This window comes from Loxodonta africana, chromosome 11, assembly GCF_030014295.1.
Source record: "Loxodonta africana isolate mLoxAfr1 chromosome 11, mLoxAfr1.hap2, whole genome shotgun sequence".
NCBI classification, from domain to species: domain Eukaryota; kingdom Metazoa; phylum Chordata; class Mammalia; order Proboscidea; family Elephantidae; genus Loxodonta; species Loxodonta africana.
In genome coordinates, this window is record NC_087352.1 from 24,078,587 (window position 1) to 24,101,788 (window position 23,202).

The 23,202-nt window shown below is 50.9% G+C and overlaps 1 protein-coding gene across 7 annotated transcripts; it reads left to right on the plus strand.

Annotated features, from left to right (window-relative positions):
- The first annotated feature begins 1,213 nt into the window (after window positions 1-1,213).
- Window positions 1,214-23,202, plus strand: EPS8L1 (EPS8 signaling adaptor L1). Of its 7 annotated transcripts, XM_064294236.1 has the most exons (22): window positions 1,222-1,496; window positions 1,825-1,959; window positions 6,102-6,208; window positions 7,983-8,039; window positions 9,282-9,322; window positions 9,976-10,034; window positions 14,451-14,612; window positions 14,944-15,093; window positions 15,685-15,767; window positions 16,332-16,608; window positions 17,055-17,181; window positions 17,373-17,461; window positions 17,572-17,646; window positions 17,748-17,896; window positions 18,431-18,572; window positions 18,694-18,722; window positions 21,331-21,463; window positions 21,554-21,679; window positions 21,867-21,984; window positions 22,093-22,267; window positions 22,615-22,747; window positions 22,839-23,202. In XM_064294236.1, the coding sequence occupies exons 2-22, from the start codon at window positions 1,957-1,959 to the stop codon at window positions 22,923-22,925; spliced, it is 2,322 nt and encodes a 773-aa protein (XP_064150306.1). In that variant the 5' UTR covers window positions 1,222-1,496; window positions 1,825-1,956; the 3' UTR covers window positions 22,926-23,202. The 7 variants fall into 7 exon arrangements, with proteins under 7 accessions (XP_064150311.1, XP_064150306.1, XP_003406660.3 ...); XM_064294241.1 differs by lacking the exon at window positions 22,839-23,202 and having other exon boundaries at window positions 1,214-1,496; window positions 22,093-22,271; window positions 22,615-22,723; XM_003406612.4 differs by lacking the exons at window positions 1,222-1,496; window positions 1,825-1,959 and adding an exon at window positions 6,576-6,727 and having other exon boundaries at window positions 6,101-6,208.

Sequence of the window (23,202 nt, forward strand, 5' to 3'; positions counted from 1 at the left end):
ACAAGAAACATGTGGAAGCCTGCCTCCATAAAGATTAAAACAAAAAAAAACAAACCTGTTGGTGTCAGTTGACTCCATCTCATAGAGACCCTATAGGAGCAGTTGGTGGATTTGAACTGCCGACCTTTTGGTTAGCAGCTGACCTCCTAACCACTGCACCACCGAGGCCTCTCCATAAAGATTATAGCTTTGGAAATCCTCAGAGAAAGTTCTACTTTATCCTATAGAGTCACTATGAGTTGGAATCGACTGGAGGACAAAGGGTTTGGTTTTTGCTTTTTTGGTTCAGTCTTTACAGAAGCATATCACCAGGTCTTTCTCTCACAGAGCTGCTGGGTAGGTTCGAACTGCCAACCTTTCAGTTAGCAGCTGAGCGCTTAACCTTTGCGTCACCAGGGTGCCTTCCTTAAAGATTACAAAAAAAAAAAAAAACATGTTGCCATTGAGTTAATTCCAACTTATTGTGACCCTATAGGACAGGGTAGAACTGCCCCATAGGGTTTGCAATTGTTACAAAAGCTGACTGACACATTTTTCTCCCAAGGAGCAGCCAGTGCTTCCATGTCTTTCTTCCTGGGAGCAACTGGTGGATTCCAACCACTGACCTTTTGGTTAGCAGTCCAGCACTTAACCACTGCGCCACCACTGCTCCTTTTCTGTAAAGATTAGAGCCAAGAAAACCCCATGGTGCAGCTCTACCCTGCTAGCCCATGGGGCTGCCATTAGTTGGAATCAACTCCACAGAAGCAGGTTTGGCTTTGGTTTTTTGGTGCTCAACAACATGTCATAACCCCATTGCCAGTAAATCTGACCTCTCTCCTTGCCCTAGGAATTCATCAGCAAATCCTACATGGAGGGGGCAGGGATGGCTTACAGGAGGTGGGAGTGAAGGATGAGATGGGGGTGGCTTGAGATGAGACACACGCGGGAGTCTTAGCTTACCAGGCCCCAGCAGAGAGTTCCGTTTGATTCCTGGGACCTCCCAACCCAGAGAAAAAATAGACCAGCTTTCCAAGGACAAAGGTATCCTAGTTTGAGAATGGAGGCAAACCCAGACCCAGAAGGTTCTAAGGCGCACTCACAGAAAGGCGCTCTAACTATGGTTATAAAAAAAAAAGGTTATGGGCCGGTAAAAAAAAACAACCCACTGCCGTTGAGTCGCTTACGACTCAGCGACTGAAAAGGGAGCTCTTAGGTGACAGTTTCCCTGGGACATTCCATGACAGGGCTTCGCTGCCTCCGCCCTGGGCTTACTGAGTCAGGCTACATAGGGGTGGGGGCCTCCGTGGTATTTGGGAACCACTTGCTACAGCTTGGAGAAAGGGAGGAGCCTCCTTTGTGGGCAAGGAAGGAGGAAGGAGGCCCTGGGCCCAGGAACTAGGGCGGAGGCGCAGGTTTCGGTCTTGCAGGCTGCTCTAGACACCCCAACAGTGGCGGGAGGGCAGGGGTTGAGGGTCTTTCCGCCTCCCAGCGCCCCGCAAGCAGCAAGCAGGGAGGTGCGTCCTGCCCCCTCCTCCCTCAGACCAGGAGTCCTGACCCCCAATTCCCTCCTCCTTCAGACCCAGAAGCCCCATCCCCCCAGTCCCTCCTCCCTCAGACCCAGGAGCCTAGGCCCTCAGCCCATCCTCCCTCAGGCCCAGGCCTGACCCCAGACTCGCGCTGAATCCCTCTATAACGACTCTTTTTTCTCCATCTGCACTGTGACCTCTGGCTAGTGGCCTCCACACTCTGAACCTCTGTTTTTTCCTCTGTAAATAGGGCCACAATCCCTGCCAAGTCTGCCTCACAGAGAGTAACCTATCTTTTCCTTCCCTTGGACACCAGCTCAGGCAGTCAAAGCTCAGAAAATATTTGTGGTGTGAATGCGACAGGGACACAGAGTGACAGAAGCCAGAGGCAGAGAAGCACAAGGACGCTCCTCCCTCACCCGCTGTGCACGTGAGAATCACCAGATACATGGTATGTACAGCAGCACCCAGCAGCCCTTCCCCTGCCCCCCTTTTGCTCAGGCAACTCCTTGGTCTGGAACATGCCAATCTCCTCCTCTGCCACATTGGGCTGTCAGACTCGTCCTTCAGGTCTTCACTCGGGCAGTGACCTCACTAGGGTTGGTGTCACCCAGTGGTAACTCATGGTGTCACCCCCCCATGGGTGACCAGAGCAAATTGTTGTTGCTGTTGTTAGGTGCCATCAGGTCGGCTCCAACTCGTAGCGACCCTATGCACAACAGAACGAAACACTGCCTGGTCCTGCGCCATCCTTACAATCATTGTTGTGCTTGACCCCATTGTTGCAGCCACTGTGTCAATCCACTTCATTGAGGGTCTTTCTCTTTTCCACTGGCCCTGTACTTCACCAAGCATGATGTCCTTCTCCAGAGACTGATCCCTCCTGACAACATGTCCAAAGTATATAAGGTGAAGTCTCGCCATCCTTGCCTCTAAGGAGCATTCTGGTTGTATTTCTTCCAAGAGAGATTTATTTGTTCTTCTGGCAGTCCATGGTATATTCGATATTCTTTGCCAACACCACAATTCAAAGGCATCAATTTTTCTTCAGTCTTCCTTATTCATTGTCCAGCCTTCACATGCATATGATGTGATTGAAAATACCATGGCTTGGGTCAGGCACACCTTAGTCTTCAAGGTGACATCTTTGCTCTTCAACGCTTTAAAAAGGTCCTTTGCAGCAGATTTGCCCAATGCAATGTGTCTTTTGATTTCTTGACTGCTGCTTCCATGACTGTTGATTGTGGATCGAAGTAAAATGAAATCCTTGACAACTTCGATGTTTTCTCTGTTTATCATGATGTTGCTCATTGGTCCAGTTGTGAGGATTTTTGTTTCTTTATGTTGAGGTGCAATCCATACTGAAGGCTATGGTCTTTGATCTTCATTAGTAAGTGTTTCAAGTCCTCTTCACTTTCAGCAGGCAAGGTTGTGTCATCTGCATCATGCAGGTTGTTAATGAGTCTTCCTCCAATCCTGATGCCCCGTTCTTCTTCATACAGTCCAGCTTCTTGGATTATTTGCTCAGCATATAGATCGAATAGGTATGGTGAAAGAATGCAACCCTGGCGCACACCTTTCCTGACTTTAAACCAGTCAGTATCCCCTTGTTCTGTCTGAACAACTGCCTCTTGATCTATGTAAAGGTTCCTCATGAGCACAATTAAGTATTCTGGAATTCCCATTCTTCGCAATATTATCCATAATTTGTTATGATCCACACAGTCGAATGCCTTTGCATAGTCAATAAAACACAGGTAAACATCCTTCTGGTATTCTCTGCTTTCAGCCAGGATCCATCTGACATCAGCAATGATACCCCTGGTTCCATGTCCTTTTCTGAAACCGGCCTGAATTTCAGAGCAAATTAGAAGGTTCAAAACGTAAATTAGCATAGAGTTTTAGCCTTGTAGGTATATCCTGATACATGTAAGCTGGACTTATAAAAAATTTTTTTGTTGTTATAACTAACTACACAGATATTTTTATTAAAAAATAATAAATTTCTGCTGAAACACTACATAAAAATTTTGTAGACACTCATTTCGGTGTTACCCCTTCCGACAGAGTCACCCCTTCTGACAGTGTCACCCAGTTTGGTCTGTACCCCGTACACCTTCCTAGGGAGACCACTGAGCTCCGGAATCCCCTCCTCCTCCAGGATGTCTGTTCAGACTCCCTGGGCTTCTGCAACACCCTTTACATTCTCCATTGTAGCATATATGGAAACACGGACCATCATCACTGTGGCTGACCTAGTGTTTCCTCTGTGCTGGGTACTATGCTAAGAGCTCTCCATGATCTCATTTAATCCTCCCCATGTCACAAAGGAAAGATTAGTCCAAAGGACTAAGGGACCACAACTACCACAGCCTCCACCAGACTGAGTCCAGTACAACTAGATGGTGCCTGGCTACCACCACCAGCTGCTCTGACAGGGATCACAATAGATGGTGCCAGACAGAGCTGGAAAAAAAATGTAGAACAAAATTCTAACTCAAACACACACAAAAAAGACCAGACTTACTGGTCTGACAGAGACTGGAGAAACCCTGAGAGTATGGCCCCCGGACATGCTTATGGCACAGTAATGAAGTCACTCGTGAGGTTCACCCTTCAGCCAAAGATTAGACAGACCCATTAAACAAAAGGAGACTACATGGGTACACCAGCCCAGGGGCAAGGACAAAAAGGGAGGAAGGGATCGGAAAGCTGGTAATGGGGGACCCAAGGTGGAGAAGGGGAGAATGTTGACATGTTATGCGGTTGGCAACCAATGTCACAAAACAATATGTGTATTAATTGTTTGATGAGAAACTAGTTTGCTCTGTATACCTTCATCTAAAGTACAAAAAAAGAAAAAGGTGAAGTGACACTGAGCCATTAAAAACAACAGTTATCCAACTAATACGGCAGCAGACTAAGGATTTGAATCCTGATTGGTCTGACTTCAAAACTATTGCTTAACTAATCTATAGAGATGCAAAGCCTATCCGTGGCTGCTTGCAGATGAGGGGCAGGATAGAGGAATTATCAAAGGGCACCAGGAAACTTTTAATGGTGATGGATATGCTCACTATCTCCATTGTGGTGATGGTTTCGCTGGTGCATATGTATGTCAAAACTTAGCAAAATACTTGTGGTTTGTTGTATGTCAATTTTACCTCAATAAATCTGTTTAAAAACAAAAACAACCATTGCTATGTTTGAGTCCATTGTTGCAGTCACTGTGTCAATTCATCTCATTGAGGGTCTTCCTTTTTTTCACTGACCCTCTACTTAACCAATCATGATGTCCTTCTCCAGAAACTGGTCCCTCCTGATAACATGTCCAAAGTATGTAAGACGTAGTCTCGACATCTTCGCTTCTAAGGAGCATTCTGGCTGTACTTCTTCCAAGGCAGATTTGTTCGTTCTTCTGGCAGTCCGTGGTATAGTCAATATTCTTCGCCAACACCATAATTCAAATGCATCAGTTCTTTGGTCTTCCTTGTTCATCGTCCAACTTTTGCCTGCCTATGAAACAATCGAAAATACCGTGGTTTGTATCAGGCGCACCTTAGTCCTCATGGTGACGTCTTTGCTTTTTAACACTTCAAAGAGGTGTTTTGCTGCAGATTTGCCCAATGCAATGCATCCTTTGTTTTCTTGACTGCTGCTTCCATGGGCATTGATTGTGGAGCCAAGTAAAATGAAATACTTGACAACTTCAATCTTTTCTCTGTTTATCATGATGTTGCTTATTGGTCCATCTGTGAGGATTTTTGTTTTCTTTATGTTGAGGTGTAATCCATACTGCAGGCTGTAGTCTTTGATCTTCATTAGTAAATGCTTCAAGTCTCTTGGCTTTCAGCAAGCAAGGTTGTGTCATCTGCATGACTCAGGTTGTTAATGAGTCTTCCTCCAATCCTGATGCCAGGTTCTTCTTCATATAGCCCAGCTTCTCAGATTATTTGCTCAGCATACAATTTGAATAAATATGGCGAAAGGATACAACCATGACACAAACCTTTCCTGATTTTAAACCACGCAGTATCCCCTTCCTTGTTCTGCACATAATCCTCTTGGTTTATGTGCAGGTTCTGCATGACCACAGTTAAGTGTTCTGGAATCCCCATTTTCCGACAATGTTATCCATAATTTGTTATGAGCCACACAGTCGAATGCCTTTGCAAAGTCAATAAAACACAGGTAGACATCTTCCTGGTATTCTCTGCTTTCAGCCATTGGCAATGATAGGCCTTGTTCCACATCCCCTTCTGAATCCAGCTTGATTCAGCCTTAGGTATCATTGTTTGAAAAAAAAAAAAAAGTGTTAACTTGGAGTCTATTTCAACTCACGGCGACCCTATGTGTTTCAGAGTAGAACTGCCCTCCTTAGAGTTTTCAAGAGCTGTGATCTTTCAGAAGTAGATAGCCAGGCCTTTCTTCTGAGGTGCCTCTGTGCAGACTGAAACCTCCAGCCTTTTGGCTAGCAGCCAAGACCCTTAACTGTTTGAGCCACCCAGGGGCTGCATCATCATGACAAAAAACAAAACATAAACCTGTTGTCATCAAGTGGATTCCAGCTCATGGCAACCCCATGTATTACAGAGTAGAACTGCTCCAGAGGGTTTTCTTGGCTATCATCTTTATGGAAGCAGATCGCCAGGCCTTTCTTTTGTGGTGCCACTGGATGGGTTTGAACCTCCAACCTTTAGGTGAGTAGCAAAGCCTTTGTTTCCATATTAGGGGAATTTCCAAAAGAAGAGGGAAAGGGAGGGGTAGGGGTCGAATGCACCAGGGAAGACAGTAACTGTGTAGGGGTGGGGAGTGTCTGCTGAGGCAGAGCAGGGGCAAGCACTGTTCTGGAAGCAGAATGACAGGCCTGGGTTCAAATCCCATTCCTTCCACATACTCACTTTGTAAACACAAACAAGTTGCTTAACCTCTTTAAGCTTCAGCTTCCTCCTCTGTCCAGTGAAAATCTGAACACCTGACCTCTGCCAGTTGGTAGGAGGATTTTAAGGGGGTTATTTAAGACAAGGCTTTCAAAAAATTTTTTTTCTTTTTTTTTCAACTGACCAGGGAACAAGTGTGACATCAAATTATTGTTGTTGTTATTCAATTGCTGTTATGATGGGGACAATTAAGTTATCCGGCTCCCCTGAGGCAGCCCCACCCCCCTCCTGGTTTCTCTGCTGGCCCCACCCCTGGCCACTCCAGCCCGGCCACATCAGGTGAATGCTCAGGTATGCGGAGGCGGGACAGCCCTGGGAGGGAGCAGGAAAAAGGGACTAGCAACTAGGACGGGAGCGGAGAGTGGAGCCTCTCATCTGACGGAGCCTGACGGGGTAGGTGAGGAGGGGGCCAGCTGGAGGGCTGGGTGCTGGAGGGGTAGAAAAGGCCAAGGGCTGGGACTCCGGGGTCTGAAAGCGGAGGGGGGTGGGGGCCCAGGCTCCAGGGTCTGTGAGAGAAGGGGGCTGCAGGCCGGACTCCTGCGTCTGAGGGAAGAGGGGACTGGAGGCTGGAATCTGGAGTCCTGAAGAGGTAAGGCCAGAAGATTGGACTCAATAGCTCAAGAAAAAATATAGGGTCATCAGGAGCTAAGATATTAGATGTTTTTTTGAGGAGACTTGAAGTGAAGTCATAATCCTTTGGATTCTTAGGGAGGAGACTTGGGGCCTGGATTCCTGGACCCTTGAGAAGTTAAAGGATGAGAGGCCAGATCCCTAGGTTGTTGTGTTGGGTGCCGAGTCAATTTCAATTTATAGTGATCCCAAAGTGACAGAGTAGAACTTCCCCATAGGGTTTTCTAGGCTGTAAATCTTTAAGGAAGCAGATTACCACATTTTTCTCCCACAGAGTGGCTGGTGGGTTTAAACCACCAAACCCAGACTCCTAGGTCTGAGGGAGCCAAGTGTTTATTTAAACTGTTGTGCCACTGGGGTTCCTTGATCCTCTTTAAAAAAAAAAAAAGAAAAAAAAATTTTTTTTTTTGTGATCCTCTTTAGAAGGAGAAAAATGGGATACATAAAGATTAAAAAAAAAAATTGCTGTTGAGTCAATTTCACTCATAGTGACCCTATAGACCAGAGTAGAACTGCCCCACAGGGTTTTTAAGGCTGTAATCTTTACAGGAGGAGACTGCCACATCTTTCTGCATCAGAGCATTTGGTGGGTTCGAACCCCCGACCTTTCTGTTAGCAGCTCAGTGCTTTAGCCGATGGACCACCAGGGCTGCTCACAAAGATTAGGGAACTGAATTCCTGGATCCCTCAGGGAATGGGGGTCCAGATTCCTCGGTCTGAGGGAGGAGGGGGCTGGGGCCTGACTCCTGTTTCTGAGGGAGGAGGGGTTGGGGGCCAAGATTCTTGGGTCTGATGGAGAGGGCTGGAGGCCAGGACTCCTGGGTCTGAATAATTAAGGCCTGGGATATGAGAACCATAGGTCCCTGTAGGCCATGTCAGCCCTCACCTCCTTGCTGGTCTCCAGGGCACCTCCAGGTGGGCAGGAGCTCTTCATTCTCAGCACCATGAGCACCACCACCAGGTAAGTGCCCCACCTGCCCTTCAGGCCCCAGCCCCACTATGCCCCCACCCCTTCACCCACACCTGTGGGTCGCATTTACTCAGGACACTACGGAGGAGCTGAGCTGCTGCCTCCTTGCCCAGCTGTGGTTCAGAGCTTCTGCTTTGGAGCAGACAGACCTGGATCACATCTGGGCTCTAACCCTCAGCAGAGCTGTGATCTTGGCCACAGGACATCACCTCTTTAACCCTCAGTCCCTCCTATGTGAAATGGGAATGATTGTGAGCACTCAATGGGATAATAGTGGGACGGACTTTGCACAGAATTTGACCACCAGCAGGTGCTCAATTCACAGCAGCTTTGATTGCTGCTGGTGGTGTTATCTTGTTCTTAAATATTGACTCTCTCCTAGAAAATGAGGGCTGTTGATAATGAAGGCTTAAAGCTCCAGAATGAGCAGGAAGTAGACACAGAGAGATGTGTGGAAATAGTTGCATTGGAGGTAGTGAGTTCTCTAGCTCAGAGATAATCAAATTGTGGGAAGACCTGACCAGCAGGATGAAGAGCAGAGGTTTGGTGGCTGAAACGGTTTCTAGGTCTCCCTCACCCCCATGCCCACCCAAGTGCTGAGCTTCTGTTATTTCGGTCAGAAACGAGGACTCCAGGATTCTTCTCAGAGAAGATGACCTTGAAGGGGAGGTTAAAGGAAGAAGGAGACAGAGAACTTTTGGCTGAGAGAGCCTAGCCCATGCGGGTGGAAGGGGAAGAAGATAATTATGTATGACAAACACGAATGCTATTGTAACAATTCCCATTTATTGAGCAACTACTGTGTATTAAGCCCTTTGCATCATAATAATGACAATAACAGTTACTGAGGTAGCAAAATACCTGGCTTGCATCAGCTCAGTGAACGCTCCCAACAGCCCTAACAGATGGATGCTATAGGGTGAACCTATTTTATAGAGAGGGAAATTGAGGCAAGACAGATGACGTCCCCTGCCTAGCTTCTCACAGCAAGGCAGTGAGATTCCATAGACAGGGGATTCAAATTCAAGTCTGTCTGACGGAAGACACCATTGCCAATGCCTTCCCTGTCTTAAAGTCCTGCTCTGGCCTTGCCCTCCGTTCCCTGCTGAAAATCCTCCATGGCTCCCTATTGCCCTCACAATAAAGCCCTCAGTGCTCTCCTGGACATTTGAAACCCTGCATGATCTGCCCCTAATTCTCACAGTCCCTCTCACCTCTCTTTTCTTTCACCAGCCCAGAACCTCCCCCAAAACCAAGTGCCAAGTCTATCTATGGTGAGTTTCAGGCAAAGAAACCCCAGGCCTACAGAAACTAGGTCTGAGGCAACTAAGGTCGTAGACTTCTGGGTCTGGGGTAGGAGGTAGGTGTGGACCCAGACTCTTGGTCTGAGTGAGGAGGGTCTGGAGACCTGGACTCCTAGGTCTGAGGGTGGAGGGAGCTGGGGGACTGGACTCCTGGGTCTGAGGAAGGAGGGGGCTGCAGGACTGGACTTCTGGGTCTGAGGGAGGAGGGGGCTGGGGGACTGGACTTCTAGGTCTGAGGGAGGAGGGGATTGAGGGCCCAATTCCTATGTCTGAGGGAGGAGGGGCTGGGGGCCCTGACTCCCAAGTTTGAAGGAGGAAGGGGACTAAGACCAGGACCCTTGGGTCTGAGGGAAGAGGAGCTGGAGGTCTGGGCTCCTGGGTCTGAAGGAGGAGGGGCTGAGACCTGGAATTCTAGCTCTAAGGGAGGAGGGGCTGGGGAATAGGACTCCTGGGTCTGAAGGAGGAGGGGTTTGGGGGTCAAAACTACTGGTCTGAAGGAGGAGGGGCTGGAGGTCTGGGCTCCTGGGTCTGAGGGCAGAGGGGCTGAGACCTGGACTTCTAACTCTGAGGGAGGAGGAGCTGGGGGCCTGGACTCCTGGGTTCATCTTCTCCCTCCCCTGCAGAACAGAGGAAGCATTACTCCACTGTGGTTATGGCCGACGTATCCCAGTATCCAGTCAATGTGAGTTTGGGGTCTGTGTTGCCACAGGGAGTCTTGTGGGGGAAAAGCCAGGGCTGAGGAGGTGGGGCTGGTGAAAGCAGTTGGGCAACCAAGTAGAAGGAACTTGGGAAACTCAGTTTGCTCACCTATAAAACGGGCTTCCACTGCCTTGCCTCAGAAGTTGATATTAAGTCAAGGATCTCAATTCCATTCCAATCTGCCAACTTTTCCTCTGAACCAACCCCTATGCTGGGTAGTCAGACTACAGAGACAATTCAAATGCATTCCCAGTTGAGCAGGAGGGTAGACATTCAACAAGAGGTGCCAGGTAGTACCTCATGGAGGCAACAGAGGGCACTGTGGCAGGCCAGAAGAAGTGCTTAGAAGCATTATTGTATTGTTAGGTGCCATGGAGTTGATTTCTACTCACAGTGACCCCATATGAGAGTAGAACTGCTCCATAGGGTTTTCCAGGCTGTAAATCTTTATGGCCCCCACGCATCTGTCAGTTTGTCGTACTGTGGGGGCTTGTGTGTTGCTGCGATGCTGGGAGATATGCCACTGGTATTCAAATACAAGCGGGGTCACCCATTGTGGACAGGTTTCAGCTGAGCTTCCAGACTAAGACAGACTAGGAAGAAGGACCTGGCAGTCTACTTCTGAAAAGAATGAGCCACTGAAAACCTTGTGAATAGCAGCAGAACATTGTCTGATATAGTGCTGGAAGATGAGCCCCTCAGGTTGGAAGGCACTCAAAATACAACTGGGGAAGAGCTGCCTCCTCAAAGCAGAGTCGACCTTAATGACGTGGATGGAATCAAGCTTTTGGGACCTTCATTTGCTGATGTGGCACGACTCAAAATGAGAAGAAACAGCTGCAAACATCCATTAATAATTGAAACTTGGAGTGTATGAAGTATGAATCTAGGAAAATTGGAAATCATCAAAAATGAAATGGAACGCATAAACACTGATATCCTAGGCATTAGTGAGCTGAAATGGACTGGTATTGGTCATTTTGAATCAAACAATCATATGGTCTACTATGCCGGGAACGACAACTTGAAGAGGAATGGCGTTGCATTCATCGTCGATAAGAACATTTCACAATCTGTCCTGAAGTACAACGCTGTCAGTGATAGCATACTATCCATACACCTACAAGGAAGACCAGTTAATGTGACTATTATTCAACTTTACACACCAACCACTAAGGCCAAAGATGAGAAAATTGAAGATTTTTACCAGCTTTTGCAGTCTGAAATTGACTGAACATGCAATCAGGATGCACTGACAATTCTGGTGATTGGAATGAGAAAGTTGGAAACAAAGAAGGATCAGTAGTTGAAAAATATGGCCTTGGTGATAGAAATGATGCCGGAGATTGCATGATTGAATTTTGTAAGGCCAACAACTTCTTCACTGCAAATACTTTTTTCGCCAACATACACAGCGACTATACACATGGACCTCACCAGATGGAATACACAGGAATCAAATCGACTACATCTGTGGAAAGAGACAATGGAAAAGGTCTGTATCATCAGTCAGAACAAGGTGAAGGGCTGACTGTGGATCAAATCATCAATGACTCATATGCAAGTTCAAATTGAAACTGAAGAAAATTAGAAGAAATCCACAAGAGCCAAAGTACAACCTTGAGTATATCCCATCTGAATTTAGAGGCCATTTCAAGGACAGATTTGATGCGTCCAACACTAATGACTGAAGACCAAACAAGTAGTGGAATGGCATCAAGGACATCAAACATGAAGAAAGCAAGAGGTCATTAAAAAGACAGGAGAGAAAGAAAAGACCTAAATGGATGTCAGAAAAGACTCTGAAACTTGCTCTTGAATGTCAAGTAGCTAAAGTGAAAGGAAAAAATGATGAAGTAAAAGTTGAATAGAAGATTTCAAAGGGTGGCTCAAGAAGACAAAGTATTATAATGACATGTGCAAAGACCTGGAGATGGAAAACCAAAAAGGAAGAACATGCTCTACATTTCTCAAGCTGAAAGAACTGAAGAAAAAATTCAAACCTCAAGTTACAATACTGAAGGATTCTACAGGGAAAATATTAAACAATGCAGGAAGCATCAAAAGATGATGGAAGGAATACACACAGTCACTGTACCAAAAAGAATTGATGAAGGTTCAACCATTTCAGGAAGTAACATATGTTCAGCAACTGATGGTCCTGGAGGAAGAAGTCCAGGCTGCACTGAGGGCATTGGCAAAGAACAAGGCTCTGGGAATTAACGTAATACCAATTGAGATGTTTCAACAAACAGATGCAGCGCTGAAAGTGCTCACTCATCTGTGCCAAGAAATTTGGAAGACAGCTACCTAGCCAACCGACTGGAAGAGATCCATATTTATGCCTATTCCCAAGAAAGATGATCCAACTGAATGTGGAAATTATTGAACAATATCATTAATAGCACACACAAGTAAAATTTTGCTGAAGATCGTTCAAAAGCAGCTGCAGCAGTATATCAACAGGGAACTGCCAGAAATTCAAGCCAGATTCAGAAGAGGATGCGGAACCAGGGGTATCATTGCTGATGTCAGATGGATCCTGTCTGAAAGCAGAGAATATCAGAAAGATGTTTACCCGTGTTTTATTGACTATGCAAAGGCATTCGACTGTGTGGATAATAACAAATTATGAGTAACATTGCGGTAAATAGGAATTTCAGAACACTTAATCGTGCCCATGAAGAATCTGTACATGAGCATGACGGTACTGCACAGTTTAAAGTCAGGAAAGGTGTGTGTCAGGGTTGTATCCTTTCACCGTACCTATTAAATCTGAATCTGTATGCTGAACAAATAATCTGAGAAGCTGGACTATATGAAGAAGAATGAGGCATCATGATTGGAGGAAGTCTCATTAACAACCTGCCTTATGCAGATGACACAACCTTGCCTGCTGAAAGTGAAGAGGACTTGAAGGGCTTACTGATGAAGATCAAAGACCACAGCCTTCAGTATGGATTGCACCTCAACACAAAGAAAACAAAAATCCTCACAACTGGACCAATAAGCAACATCACGATAAATGGAGAGGAGATTGAGGTTCTCAAGGATTTCATTTTAGTTGGATCTACAATCAACACCCATGGGAAAAACAGTCACGAAATCAAAAGATGCATTGCATTAGGCAAATCTGCTGCAAAAGACCTCTTTAAAGTGTTGAAAAGCAAGGGTGTCACCTTGAGGACTAAGGTGTGCTGGATCCAAGCCATGGTGTTTTCAGTTGCCTCATATGCATGTGAAAGCTGGACAATGAATAAGGAAGGCTGAGAAAGAATTGATGCCTTTGAATTGTGGTGTTGCAGAAGGATATTGAATATCACGTGGACTTCCAAAAGAAGGAACAAATGTGTCTTGGAAGAAGTACAACCAGAATGCTCCTGAGAAGCAAGGATGGCAAGACTACGTCTCACATACTTTGGACATGTTATCAGGAGGGATCAGTCCCTGGAGAAGGACGTCATTCTTGGTAAAGTAGAGGGTCAGCGAAAAAGAGGAAGACCCTCAACGAGATGGATTGACACAGTGGCTGCAACAATGGGTTCAAGCATAGCAACAATTGTGGGGATGGGACAGGATCAGTGTTTCCCTTGGTTGTGCATAGCGTCGCTGTGTGTTGGAACCGACTGGACAGCACCTAACAACAACAACAACAGATCTTTACAGAAGCAGGTTACCAGATCTTTCTCGATGCTGCTTGATGGGTTTGAACCACCAACCTTTTGGTTAGCAGCCAAGCGCTTAACCCTTGAGCCACCGGGGCTCCTTGCTTGGAGGGTACCATACCCGTTGCCGTCAAGTCGATTCCGACTAATAGCGGCCCTACACGACAGAATTGAACTGCCCCATAGAGTTTCCATGGAGCACCTGGTGGATGTGAACTGCTAACCTCTTGGTTAGTAGCTGTAGCACTTAACCACGACACCACCAGGGTTTCCTGCTTGGAGCGTACTAGATATAAATCAGGAGTCCCTGGATGGTGCAAACAAATAAGGCACTCAGCTGCTAACTGAAAGGCTGGAATTTTAAGTCCACTCAGAGGCACCTCAAAAGAAAGGCCTGGTGATCTACTTCGAAAAAATCAGCCATCGAAAGCCCTCTAGAGCACAGTTCTACTGTGACACACATGAGGTTGCATAAATGGGAATCGACTCCAGGGCAACTGGTTAGATATAAATCAGACCTCTTCCTTGCTCCCAAGGAGCCTCTAGTCTCGGTGGGAAGACAGACCCTGATGAAAGAGAAACAAAGGGTCCTGGAAGGAGGGTGACTTGTGAAGCATGAGATCAGGGGAGGCTTTCTGGAGGAGGTGTCCCAGGCTGGAAGGCTGGTACCAGGAGAGTCTCAGGTGCCCACCTGGCATCCCAGGCCTCACAGCTTTCTCTGTGGCCTGTGCCAGCACCTGGTGACGTTCTGCTTGGGTGAGGAGGATGGTGTACACACCGTGGAGGACGCCTCGAGGAAGCTGGCCGTCATGGACAGCCAGGGTCGCGTCTGGGCACAGGAGATGCTGCTACGAGTGTCCCCTGACCATGTGATGCTGCTCGACCCCATCTCCAAGGTGCTCAGGGGGCTTTTGGGTAGAAGGGGTGGCTGGGTGAGCCGGCTGGAGCACGGAGAGCTTGGCCTTAGCGGTTTTAGGGACTTGAGTGTGAGTCTTCACCCTGCTCACCCTTCCTCTGTGAACGTTGGCAAGTGACCCCTTCCTCCTTTCTGAGCCTTACTAGCGTCATCTGTAAAATGGGGATGATTATTTTTCAAAAGTGGGGGTGGTTATCCCTAACCTCATGGGGTTGTCTTGCCCAGTGCCTGTACCTACTGCACACTGTTGTTGCCATTCAGTACTGGTATTGGCTCCGGGCCTCAGTTTACCTCACCGTCCCACTCCTCAGGAGGAGCTGGAGTCATACCCACTGGGTGCCATAGTGCGCTGCGACGCGGTGGTGCCGCCTGGCCGGAGCCGCTCGCTGCTGCTGCTCGTGTGCCAAGAGCCCGAGCGCTCGCAGCCCGACGTGCACTTCTTCCAGGGCCTGCGCCTCGGGGTGAGCTCTGGATTCTGGGGTCCAAGGTGGACGGCTGGGGCTACCACAGGGAGGCTCTAGGGTGGGCTAGAACTGGGCGGAGTCTGGAGGATCTGGGCGGGGGCCTTACAGGAGGGTGTGGCCTGTGGAGAAACGCGGGGTCGAGGAGATAAAGGGGCGTGGCCCTGGGAGAGAGGCGGGGTCAGGGCTAAGGGAGGTGGTGTGGCCTGGGAAAGATTCCAGAAGGGAGTGGGGTTTGCAGATCAGTTGGACACAGGGTCCAGATAGCATGTGAGGCTGGAAAGTACATGAAGGGATCGAATAGAACCATCTGAGGATATGGACAGAATACGGAAAGAAGGGTCTTGGGGGTGCAGCCAGAAAGAGAATGGGGGTCAGTGTAGTCTAGGGGCTAGGAATCACCTGTACAGGGCCTCCATGGCTGGAGGCTTGGCCTAGGACAGGGACAGATTGAGGGCGTGAGTCCAAGGAGTGAGGGTGAGTCCACAGGTGTGAGCGATGGCAGGTCGCTGCCTTGTCAGGGGCATTGGCCCATGGCGGACAGCGGGCGGGGCATGGGGGAGAGTCGGGGCCTGACAGCATGATTGGCAGGCGGAGCTGATCCGAGAGGACATCCAGGGGGCGATGCACAACTACCGCTCCGGCCACGGGGAGCGCAGGGCTGCGGCGCTCAGGTGAGGCGCTGGAGTGGAAGCAGAGAGCGAGGTGAGGGGATGGAAGGGAAGGTGAATGGAGGAGTGGAGAGGCCGGCTTCTGCTCCCTGGGCCTCAGTCTCGCATCTGAGAAATGGGCTGATACGACCAGCCTGGTGCAGAACAAGCAAACCCTGGCTCAGGTCATGCCTGTACCTCCCAGATAAGTTTATCCCTCTCTCCGGTACTCTACTTTCCCCTGTTCTAGTCCTCGGTTTCTCCTCGCTTTACCCTCAGTTTCCCTTTACAGACGTGCCCACCTCCCCATATCTCGGATTTCTCCCTACCACTGAACCTTTGTTTAACCCCTTTGGGCCACAGTGTCCCTCATTCTGAGTCCCGAATTTCACCTTCCCTGGACCCGTCAGGAGGCCTGGTGGCGCAGTAGTTAAGCATTTGGCTGCTAACCAAAAGGTCAGCAGTTTGAATCTACCTGCCACTCCTTGGAAATCCTATGGCGCAGTTCTACTCTGTCCTGTACGGTTGCCACGAGTTGGAATTGACTCAACGGCGACTCAGCCTCAGTTTCCCCTTCTACCTCAACAGGGCCACGCAGGAGGAGCTGCAGCGCCGCCCCTCGCCCGCCACTGAAACTCCGCCCCTGCAGCGCCACCCGTCCGTCCGCGCAGTGATCAGCACAGCGGGGCCGGGCACAGGGCGCGGACGACCCCAGGCAGAGACCATTCCTGAGGCGGAAGAGGTGCGGGCGCCCGGCCTGATGGCAATCTCCAGCAAGGCGACCCCAAGCAGCACTGACCCCGAATCCCCGGACTTGGGCCCCCGGGGACCTGACATGGCCAGCCTGCAGGCAGAGCGGGAAGTGGTGAGCAGAGCGGTCTAGAGACGGGTTAAGGTGTGGGGCGGGGCCAGACACCTAGAGGCGGGGCTAGAGTGTGGGGGCGGGGCCAGATGTCTAGAGGCAGGACTGGTGGGAGGGGGACAGGATCAGACGTCCAGACGTCTAGAGGTGGGGCTAGGCCAGGACCAGATGTGGGGTGTCAGTATGACGTCAAATCAGAGGTTCTGGGGGCTGAGCTGGGAGAATGATTGAGACTCTAAGTGGGGCTGGGGACTGGAGGAGAGGTTTAGTTCTAGGGGCATAGTCAGGCTTCTGGAGGTGTGACGAGGGTGACTGAAGTCTGGGATGGGCCCGGCATCTGGGGGTGTGGTCTGGTCTGGGGGTGCTTCTAAGAGTTCTTGGCTTAGGGCTTCAATAGGTGTGAGTCTGAGGCTCAGGAACCCCATACAACGCCCTTCTCTATCCTCCAGGATATCCTGAACCATGTGTTCGATGATGTAGAGAGCTTCGTATCACGGCTGCAGAAGTCGGCAGAGGCGACCCGCGTCCTGGAGCACCGAGAACGTGGCCGCAGGACCCGGCGCCGGGAGGCTGGGGGTGAGGGGCGCCCTTAGTGGGGTCCTGAACACCCCCTCTCCTACCACCCCCAATGCCCTCCCTCTCTCTGGGGTCTTCCCTCATATCACCTGCCAGGTTGGACTCCCCATCGCTGTTTCACTCTGACTCCCTGTCTCACTCTGACTCCCTGTCTTGTCTTCCTAATCACCGTGTCCCCCACCCACCCATAGAAGGCCTGCTGACGCTTCGGGCCAAGCCGCCCTCGGAGGCTGAGTACACGGACGTGCTTCAGAAAATCAAGTACGCCTTCAGTCTGCTGGTGAGGACACGTCCAGCCAGGGGCATAGGGGGCGGAGGGATATGCCAAGGAGGAAGCCCAAGTGCAAAGCAAACCTGACCCGTCCATGCACCCCTTCCTCTGCTCCTCAGGCCCGGCTGCGTGGCAATATCGCCAACCCCTCCTCCCAAGAGCTACTGCACTTCCTGTTCGGACCCCTGCAGATGGTGAGACCCACCTCCATAGCACTCAGTTTTCACCTGCAGTAGGAGGGATGGGGGTTAGACTTTAAGATCTGATCGAGTCCCCACTCCCGCTCTCGTTGCAGATCGTGGACACGTCAGGTGGCCCTGAGTTTGCAAGCGGCGTGCGACGGCCGCACCTGACATCCGAGGCCGTGGCGCTGCTGTGGGACACGGTCACCCCACGTGAAAGCGCACTCTGGACCTCGCTAGGAGACTCATGGAACCGGCCGGGGTAAGGGGCGGAGCTAAGAGGCAGAGAGAGGGCTGTGTGACTGGAGCGCAGAAGGGCTGGGAGGCAGGGGACATCCTGATTGGACAGCAGGGAACGGTTAAAGGTGGGGCTTAGCTAGAAGGGTGTGGCCAAATTAATTGAGGAGGGGCAGGGCCTAGGACAAAAGCCAGGATCTAATTGGAGGAAAGGTCATAAATTAGGGTAAAAGAGAGGTTTAAGACTGCGTTTGACTATCGGACTGGGATAGGAGGCTTAGAAGATGAGGCGGGGCTGCAGGTCAAGGGAGAGGCTTAGGAAAATTTGGCATGCAGGTTTAGAGAAGGGGCGGAGCTTGAGCACTTGGCAGCTGACGGAGGCGGGGCTTAGGGGAAAAGGGTGGAATTTGTGTAGCTAGAAACCTGGTTTGGAACCAGGTGGGATTTGGAGGCTGGGGCAGGGTTTGGTGGAAAGAGGCCGGGTTTGAACAGTTGGAGAAAAACTTAGTGTGGTTAATGGCAAGACTAAGTCAGGGTCCAACCCGACTCCTGGTCACAGGGCGGAGCTACCCCTGGAGGAGGGACCCTCATACATCCCCGAGTTCTGCAGCGGCTGGGAGCCCCCGGCGACCGACCCGCAGGGCCGTGCCTGGGAGGACCCGGTGGAGAAACAGCTACAGCACGAGCGGAGGCGCCGGCAGGTGAGGCTGAAGGGTCGGAGGGGAGCAGAGAGCTCCCCCAGGCGACACAGTGGGATCGTGCACGGGAAGTCCGGGGCGCAGGCCAGGCTCCCCTGACGTGCTGCTCTCTTCCCTCCTCCAGCAAAGCGCCCCTCAGGTCGCTGTCAATGGGTGAGTGTGCGCCCAGGCCAGGCGAAGCAGTTGGGGTCCTGGAGGGTTGCTTCCTGGGTGCTCCCGGCGCTGACCCCACCCCTTTTTTTCTGTTTATTTCTCCCTGCATTCTGCCTTCCCTGCCCTTCCCAGGTGGGTGAGGTGGTGATGAGGTGGGGCCGGGGCTGGGAGAGGGGGGAGGAGCAGGGAAGGAGAGGGCGGGGCCCAGACTTCTAGGTCCGAGGGAGGAGGGAGGGCACTGCAGGCCCAGATTCTGGGGCCTGAGGGAGGAAAGGGCTGGGAGGGGGCCCTGAGTGGGTGAAGTCTGAGAGGTTGGACCCCTGGGTCTTCAAAGGGCTGGAAGAAGGCAGTTTGGTGTTCCTGGGGTTGGGAAGCACCATGCCTGGGTGTCTAAGAGTGCAGAACCCGAGTATTTGAGGGAAGGGGCTGGGGAATTGGATATTTTGGTTTTGAAGACCTGAAGTGTGGTGTTTGGGAACCCTGAAGACAGAGAAAAGCAGGCTTCCAAGGGCTAGGAGCAAGTTTCTAGTGTTAGGATGTGGTAGCATCTTTGGGTCCCTGAGAGAGGTGAAGGGTGGGAAGGGTGGGCTTTAGGTTTCCCCAAGGCTCTGAGCAGTTGTCACGGTTCTGGTGGGTGTCAGACTGGCAGCCTTTAAGATTAAAAGGTGAAGGCACTTAAAGCTTGAGACCTGGACTCCTGGATCTCTGGGGAAAGAAGGGTCTGGAGGCCAGGAGTCTAGGGTCCTTGGGCAAGTAGGAAGCATACTAGAGGGAAGCAACGTGGGCTAAAAAGAAAAACAAAGCCGAAAAGCTGGAGGAAAAGAAGGGGGGTCTGGACGAGGGCCCGGGCAGCAGTCTCAGCAGCACTTCAGCTACGGGCCCCACACAGGGGGTGCCGCGGCCCTGAAGACCCCCCCTCTCCCCTGCACAGGTAGGCCTGATCCGCGCTGAGCCCCTTGTATTAGGGGTCCGAGAAATTCTGCCCCCCACCCCCCTGCTTCCTGGTCTTACAGAACCCCCTCTGCCCCTCTGTGTGTCTGAATGTGGCACTCGACACCCCTACCTTTTAACTCACCTTCTCTGAGCCTCTAGTTCTTTGCGGGAAGAGTGAAAATAATTATAATCCTTATCTGGAAGGATAAGAAGTCTATGGATTGTAAGGTTCATAGTTCAGAGCTCAGAGCTATGACAGAGCTCAAGTTCAAATCCAGCTGTATGCACAGGATAGCTGAGGGGTTTAGGGCATGGACTCTGGGGCCAGCCTGCCTGGGTTCCAGTCCAGCCACGTCTCTTTCTTCCTCTGTGACCTTGGGCAAATCATTTTACCTCACTCTGCCCCAGCTTCGTCTCCTGTGAAAGGAGATAACTGTACCCACACAGGGTTGTTGTGAGGATTAAATGTAACCAAAAAAAAAAAAAAACCCGTTGCCGTCGAGTCGATTCTGACTCATAGTGACCCTATAGGACAGAGTAGAACTGCCCCATAGAGTTTCCAAGGAGCACCTGGTGGATTCGAACTGCAGACCTTTTTGGTTAGCAGCTGTAGCACTTAACCACTACGCCACCAAGGTTTCCACCTATGTAATAGATTTTGAATATTGCTTAGCAATAGTAGGTGCCATGTAAGTGTTAGCTATTGTTTTTATTATGATTATTATCATTATGCATGAGCCTAGTACATAATAGATGCACCATAAGTAACAGCTGGATAATGTGGGGCAAGTGATTTTACCTCTCTGAGCCTTGATTTTCTCATCTGTAAAATGGGGATGGTGATAATGTATTTATCATGTGCTTATAACACTTTGCCAGGCACATTGTTGCTGTTGTTGTTAGCTGCTATAGAATCGGCCTCAATTTATGGTGACCCCATGTACAACAGAACAAAACCTTGCCAGGTCTTGCACCATCTTCACAATTGTTGGTATGCTCAAGTCCATTGTTGTGGTCCCTGTGTATTTTGAGTGCCTTCCAACTTAGGGGACTCATCTTCCAACAATGTATGAGACAATATTCTGTTGTGACCCATAGGCCTTTTATTGGCTAACTTTCTGAAGTAGATCTCCAGGCCTTTCTTCCTTGTCTTAGTCCGGAAGCTCTGCCAAAACCTGTCCCCCAAGGGTTACCCTGCTCATATTTAAAGTACCAGTAGCACAGCTTCCAGCATCATAGTAACATAAAAGTCACCACAGTATGACAAATCGACAGACAGGTGGTGGGCCAGGCAAGTAGAGAGCAAAATAAATTCAAGCAGCTATTCCAATTTCAAATCTTTAACAGTAGGAGTCTCTGGGTGCTGCAAATGGGTAATGCACTCAGCTGATAACAAAAGGTTGGAAGTTTGAATCTACCCAGAGGTGCCTTGGAAGAAAGGCCTGGAGATCTACTTCCAAAAAATCAGCCTGCCATTGAAAACCTATGGAGCACAGTTCTACTTGGACACACACGGGGTCACCAAGAGTTGAAATCGACTCCATGGCAACTGTTTTTTTAACATTATTAACGTGGCCCCATGCTATGATCCCTGCGTGGCTCTAACCCCAGTTCGCCCTACATCCCAGGGCAGCGGGGCTGGCTGCTTCCTTATCCCCAGTGCTCTTCTCTTCAGTTACCAGGACCCGGAGTTGGAAGCTGAGCCCCAGCCGGAGCTGACACCGGCGGGGAAGTGGGTCCTGTGTAACTACGACTTCCAGGCCCGTAACAGCAGCGAGCTCTCGGTCAAGCAGAAGGATGTCCTGGAGGTTAGAGGCAAGGCAGGCTGAGGGGCTGGAGTGGCCCCAGCCCTAGCCAGAAACCCAGTCTCTGAACCCTCCCTTCACACCCCCTCCTAGGTCTTGGATAACAGCCGCAAGTGGTGGAAGGTTCGGGACCAGCAGGGGCAGGAGGGATACGTGCCATATAATATCCTGACACCCCATCCAGGACCTCAGGGGGGCCGAAGCCCTGCACGCAGCCTGGTGAGCCAAGGTTGACTCCTGGGTCTTGGGGTAGGATGGGATGGGGGTCAGATCCTGGGCTCTGGGGGCCAGGTCTCCAGGGTACCGACAAGGAGGTGCCTGGGGGTTCAGGGATTTCTCTCCAGAAGAGTGTCTGGGACTCATCCTCCTCCTAACCTAGGTGCTCTCCTCTCATTCCCCTCTCTAGAGTAGCACGACCCCCGCCCCCCCAGCCCCAGCCCCGGCTCTGGCTCCAGCACCGGCACCGGTGCGACCCCACTGGGACAGCTGTGATAGCCTCAACAACTTGGATCCCAGCGAGAAGGGTGAGTGGTGGAGGTACCCCAGGGAAACGAAGGTTCAGAAAGAGCCCGTGGATTCCCGGCCCTGATCCCTCGCCCTGAGCCCCCTCCCTCCCGGTTTCCCGCCTGCAGAGAAATTCTCCCAGATGCTCAGTGTCAACGAGGAGCTGCAGGTGCGCCTGGCTCAGGGCCGCTCGAGCCCCAGCCGCGCCGCTCCGGGGCCCCGCGTGCCGGAGCCGCAGCTCAGTCCGCGCTCGGAGGCCTCGGATGTTCGCGCCTGGCTGCAGGCCAAAGGCTTTAGTTTCGGGTGAGTGGTACCGGCCCCAGCCTGTTCGTTGTGAGCGGCGAGCACTGGGAACCCAGCGTTCTGACTGGCCCAGGGCGTCCCGTTGCAACAGGCCGCGATTGGCTTGCTTTCTCAGGTTTCGATTGGACCCCTCCCCCGAACTCCCGCCCCGCTTTGAAGCAGGGTGATCTGTGATTGGCGGGTGGGAAAGGCTTTCCGACAGTGTTCTGCGTTCAGCCCTGCCCCGCCCCCTGTGAGCTAGTGCTGATTAGACAAATGGCAGGCAGGCGTGATATGATTGGCGGGGGCTGAGAAACTGGAGCTGTGATTGGCTGACAGTCCTAACCGTGCCCCCGCTGCCCCCTTAGCACGGTGAACGCGCTGGGCGTGCTGAACGGCGCGCAGCTTTTCTCGCTGCAGAAGGAGGAGTTCCGGGCTGTGAGCCCCGAGGAAGGGACACGTGTGTACAGTCAGGTCACGGTGCAGCGCGCGCTGCTGGAGGTGAGCCAGGGCGCACTGCATCCCGGGGCCCGAGCGGGGATGGAGCTGTGGGCTCGGACTTCGGGGCCCTGATGGTCACCCCGCCCTCCAGGATTCGGAAAAAGTGTCAGAGCTGGAGGCGGTGATGGAGAAACAAAAGAAGAAGGTGGAAGGCGAGACGGAAACAGAGGTCATCTGACCCTACCCGGCCCCTCTGCAAAAAGTTTCGGGGCAGCGGATTTCCCTGTCACCTGTGGGAGGATGGACTCTTCCGACTACCCACCAATGGAAATTGCCTCCCTCCATCCCAGTAGACAAACGGACCAGTCCTTGCCGAAGTCCCGCCTGACCTCTCGCAGAGCATGGGGCATGGGGACAATTTACGGAGAGCGCTTACGACGCATGCCCGGTAGAGGGCGCACTCGGGAACCCTGTATGATGGAATATGGGTCCAGTCCATAAACAGCCTCCTCTTA

Bases quoted from the DNA above. Each gene is read 5' to 3' on its own strand.
- EPS8L1 (XM_064294236.1), top strand. The intron at 14,613-14,943 runs GTGCTCAGGGGG...CCCACTCCTCAG, and splicing joins TGCTCGACCCCATCTCCAAG to GAGGAGCTGGAGTCATACCC. The intron at 21,985-22,092 runs GTGAGTGGTGGA...TCCCGCCTGCAG, and splicing joins CTTGGATCCCAGCGAGAAGG to AGAAATTCTCCCAGATGCTC.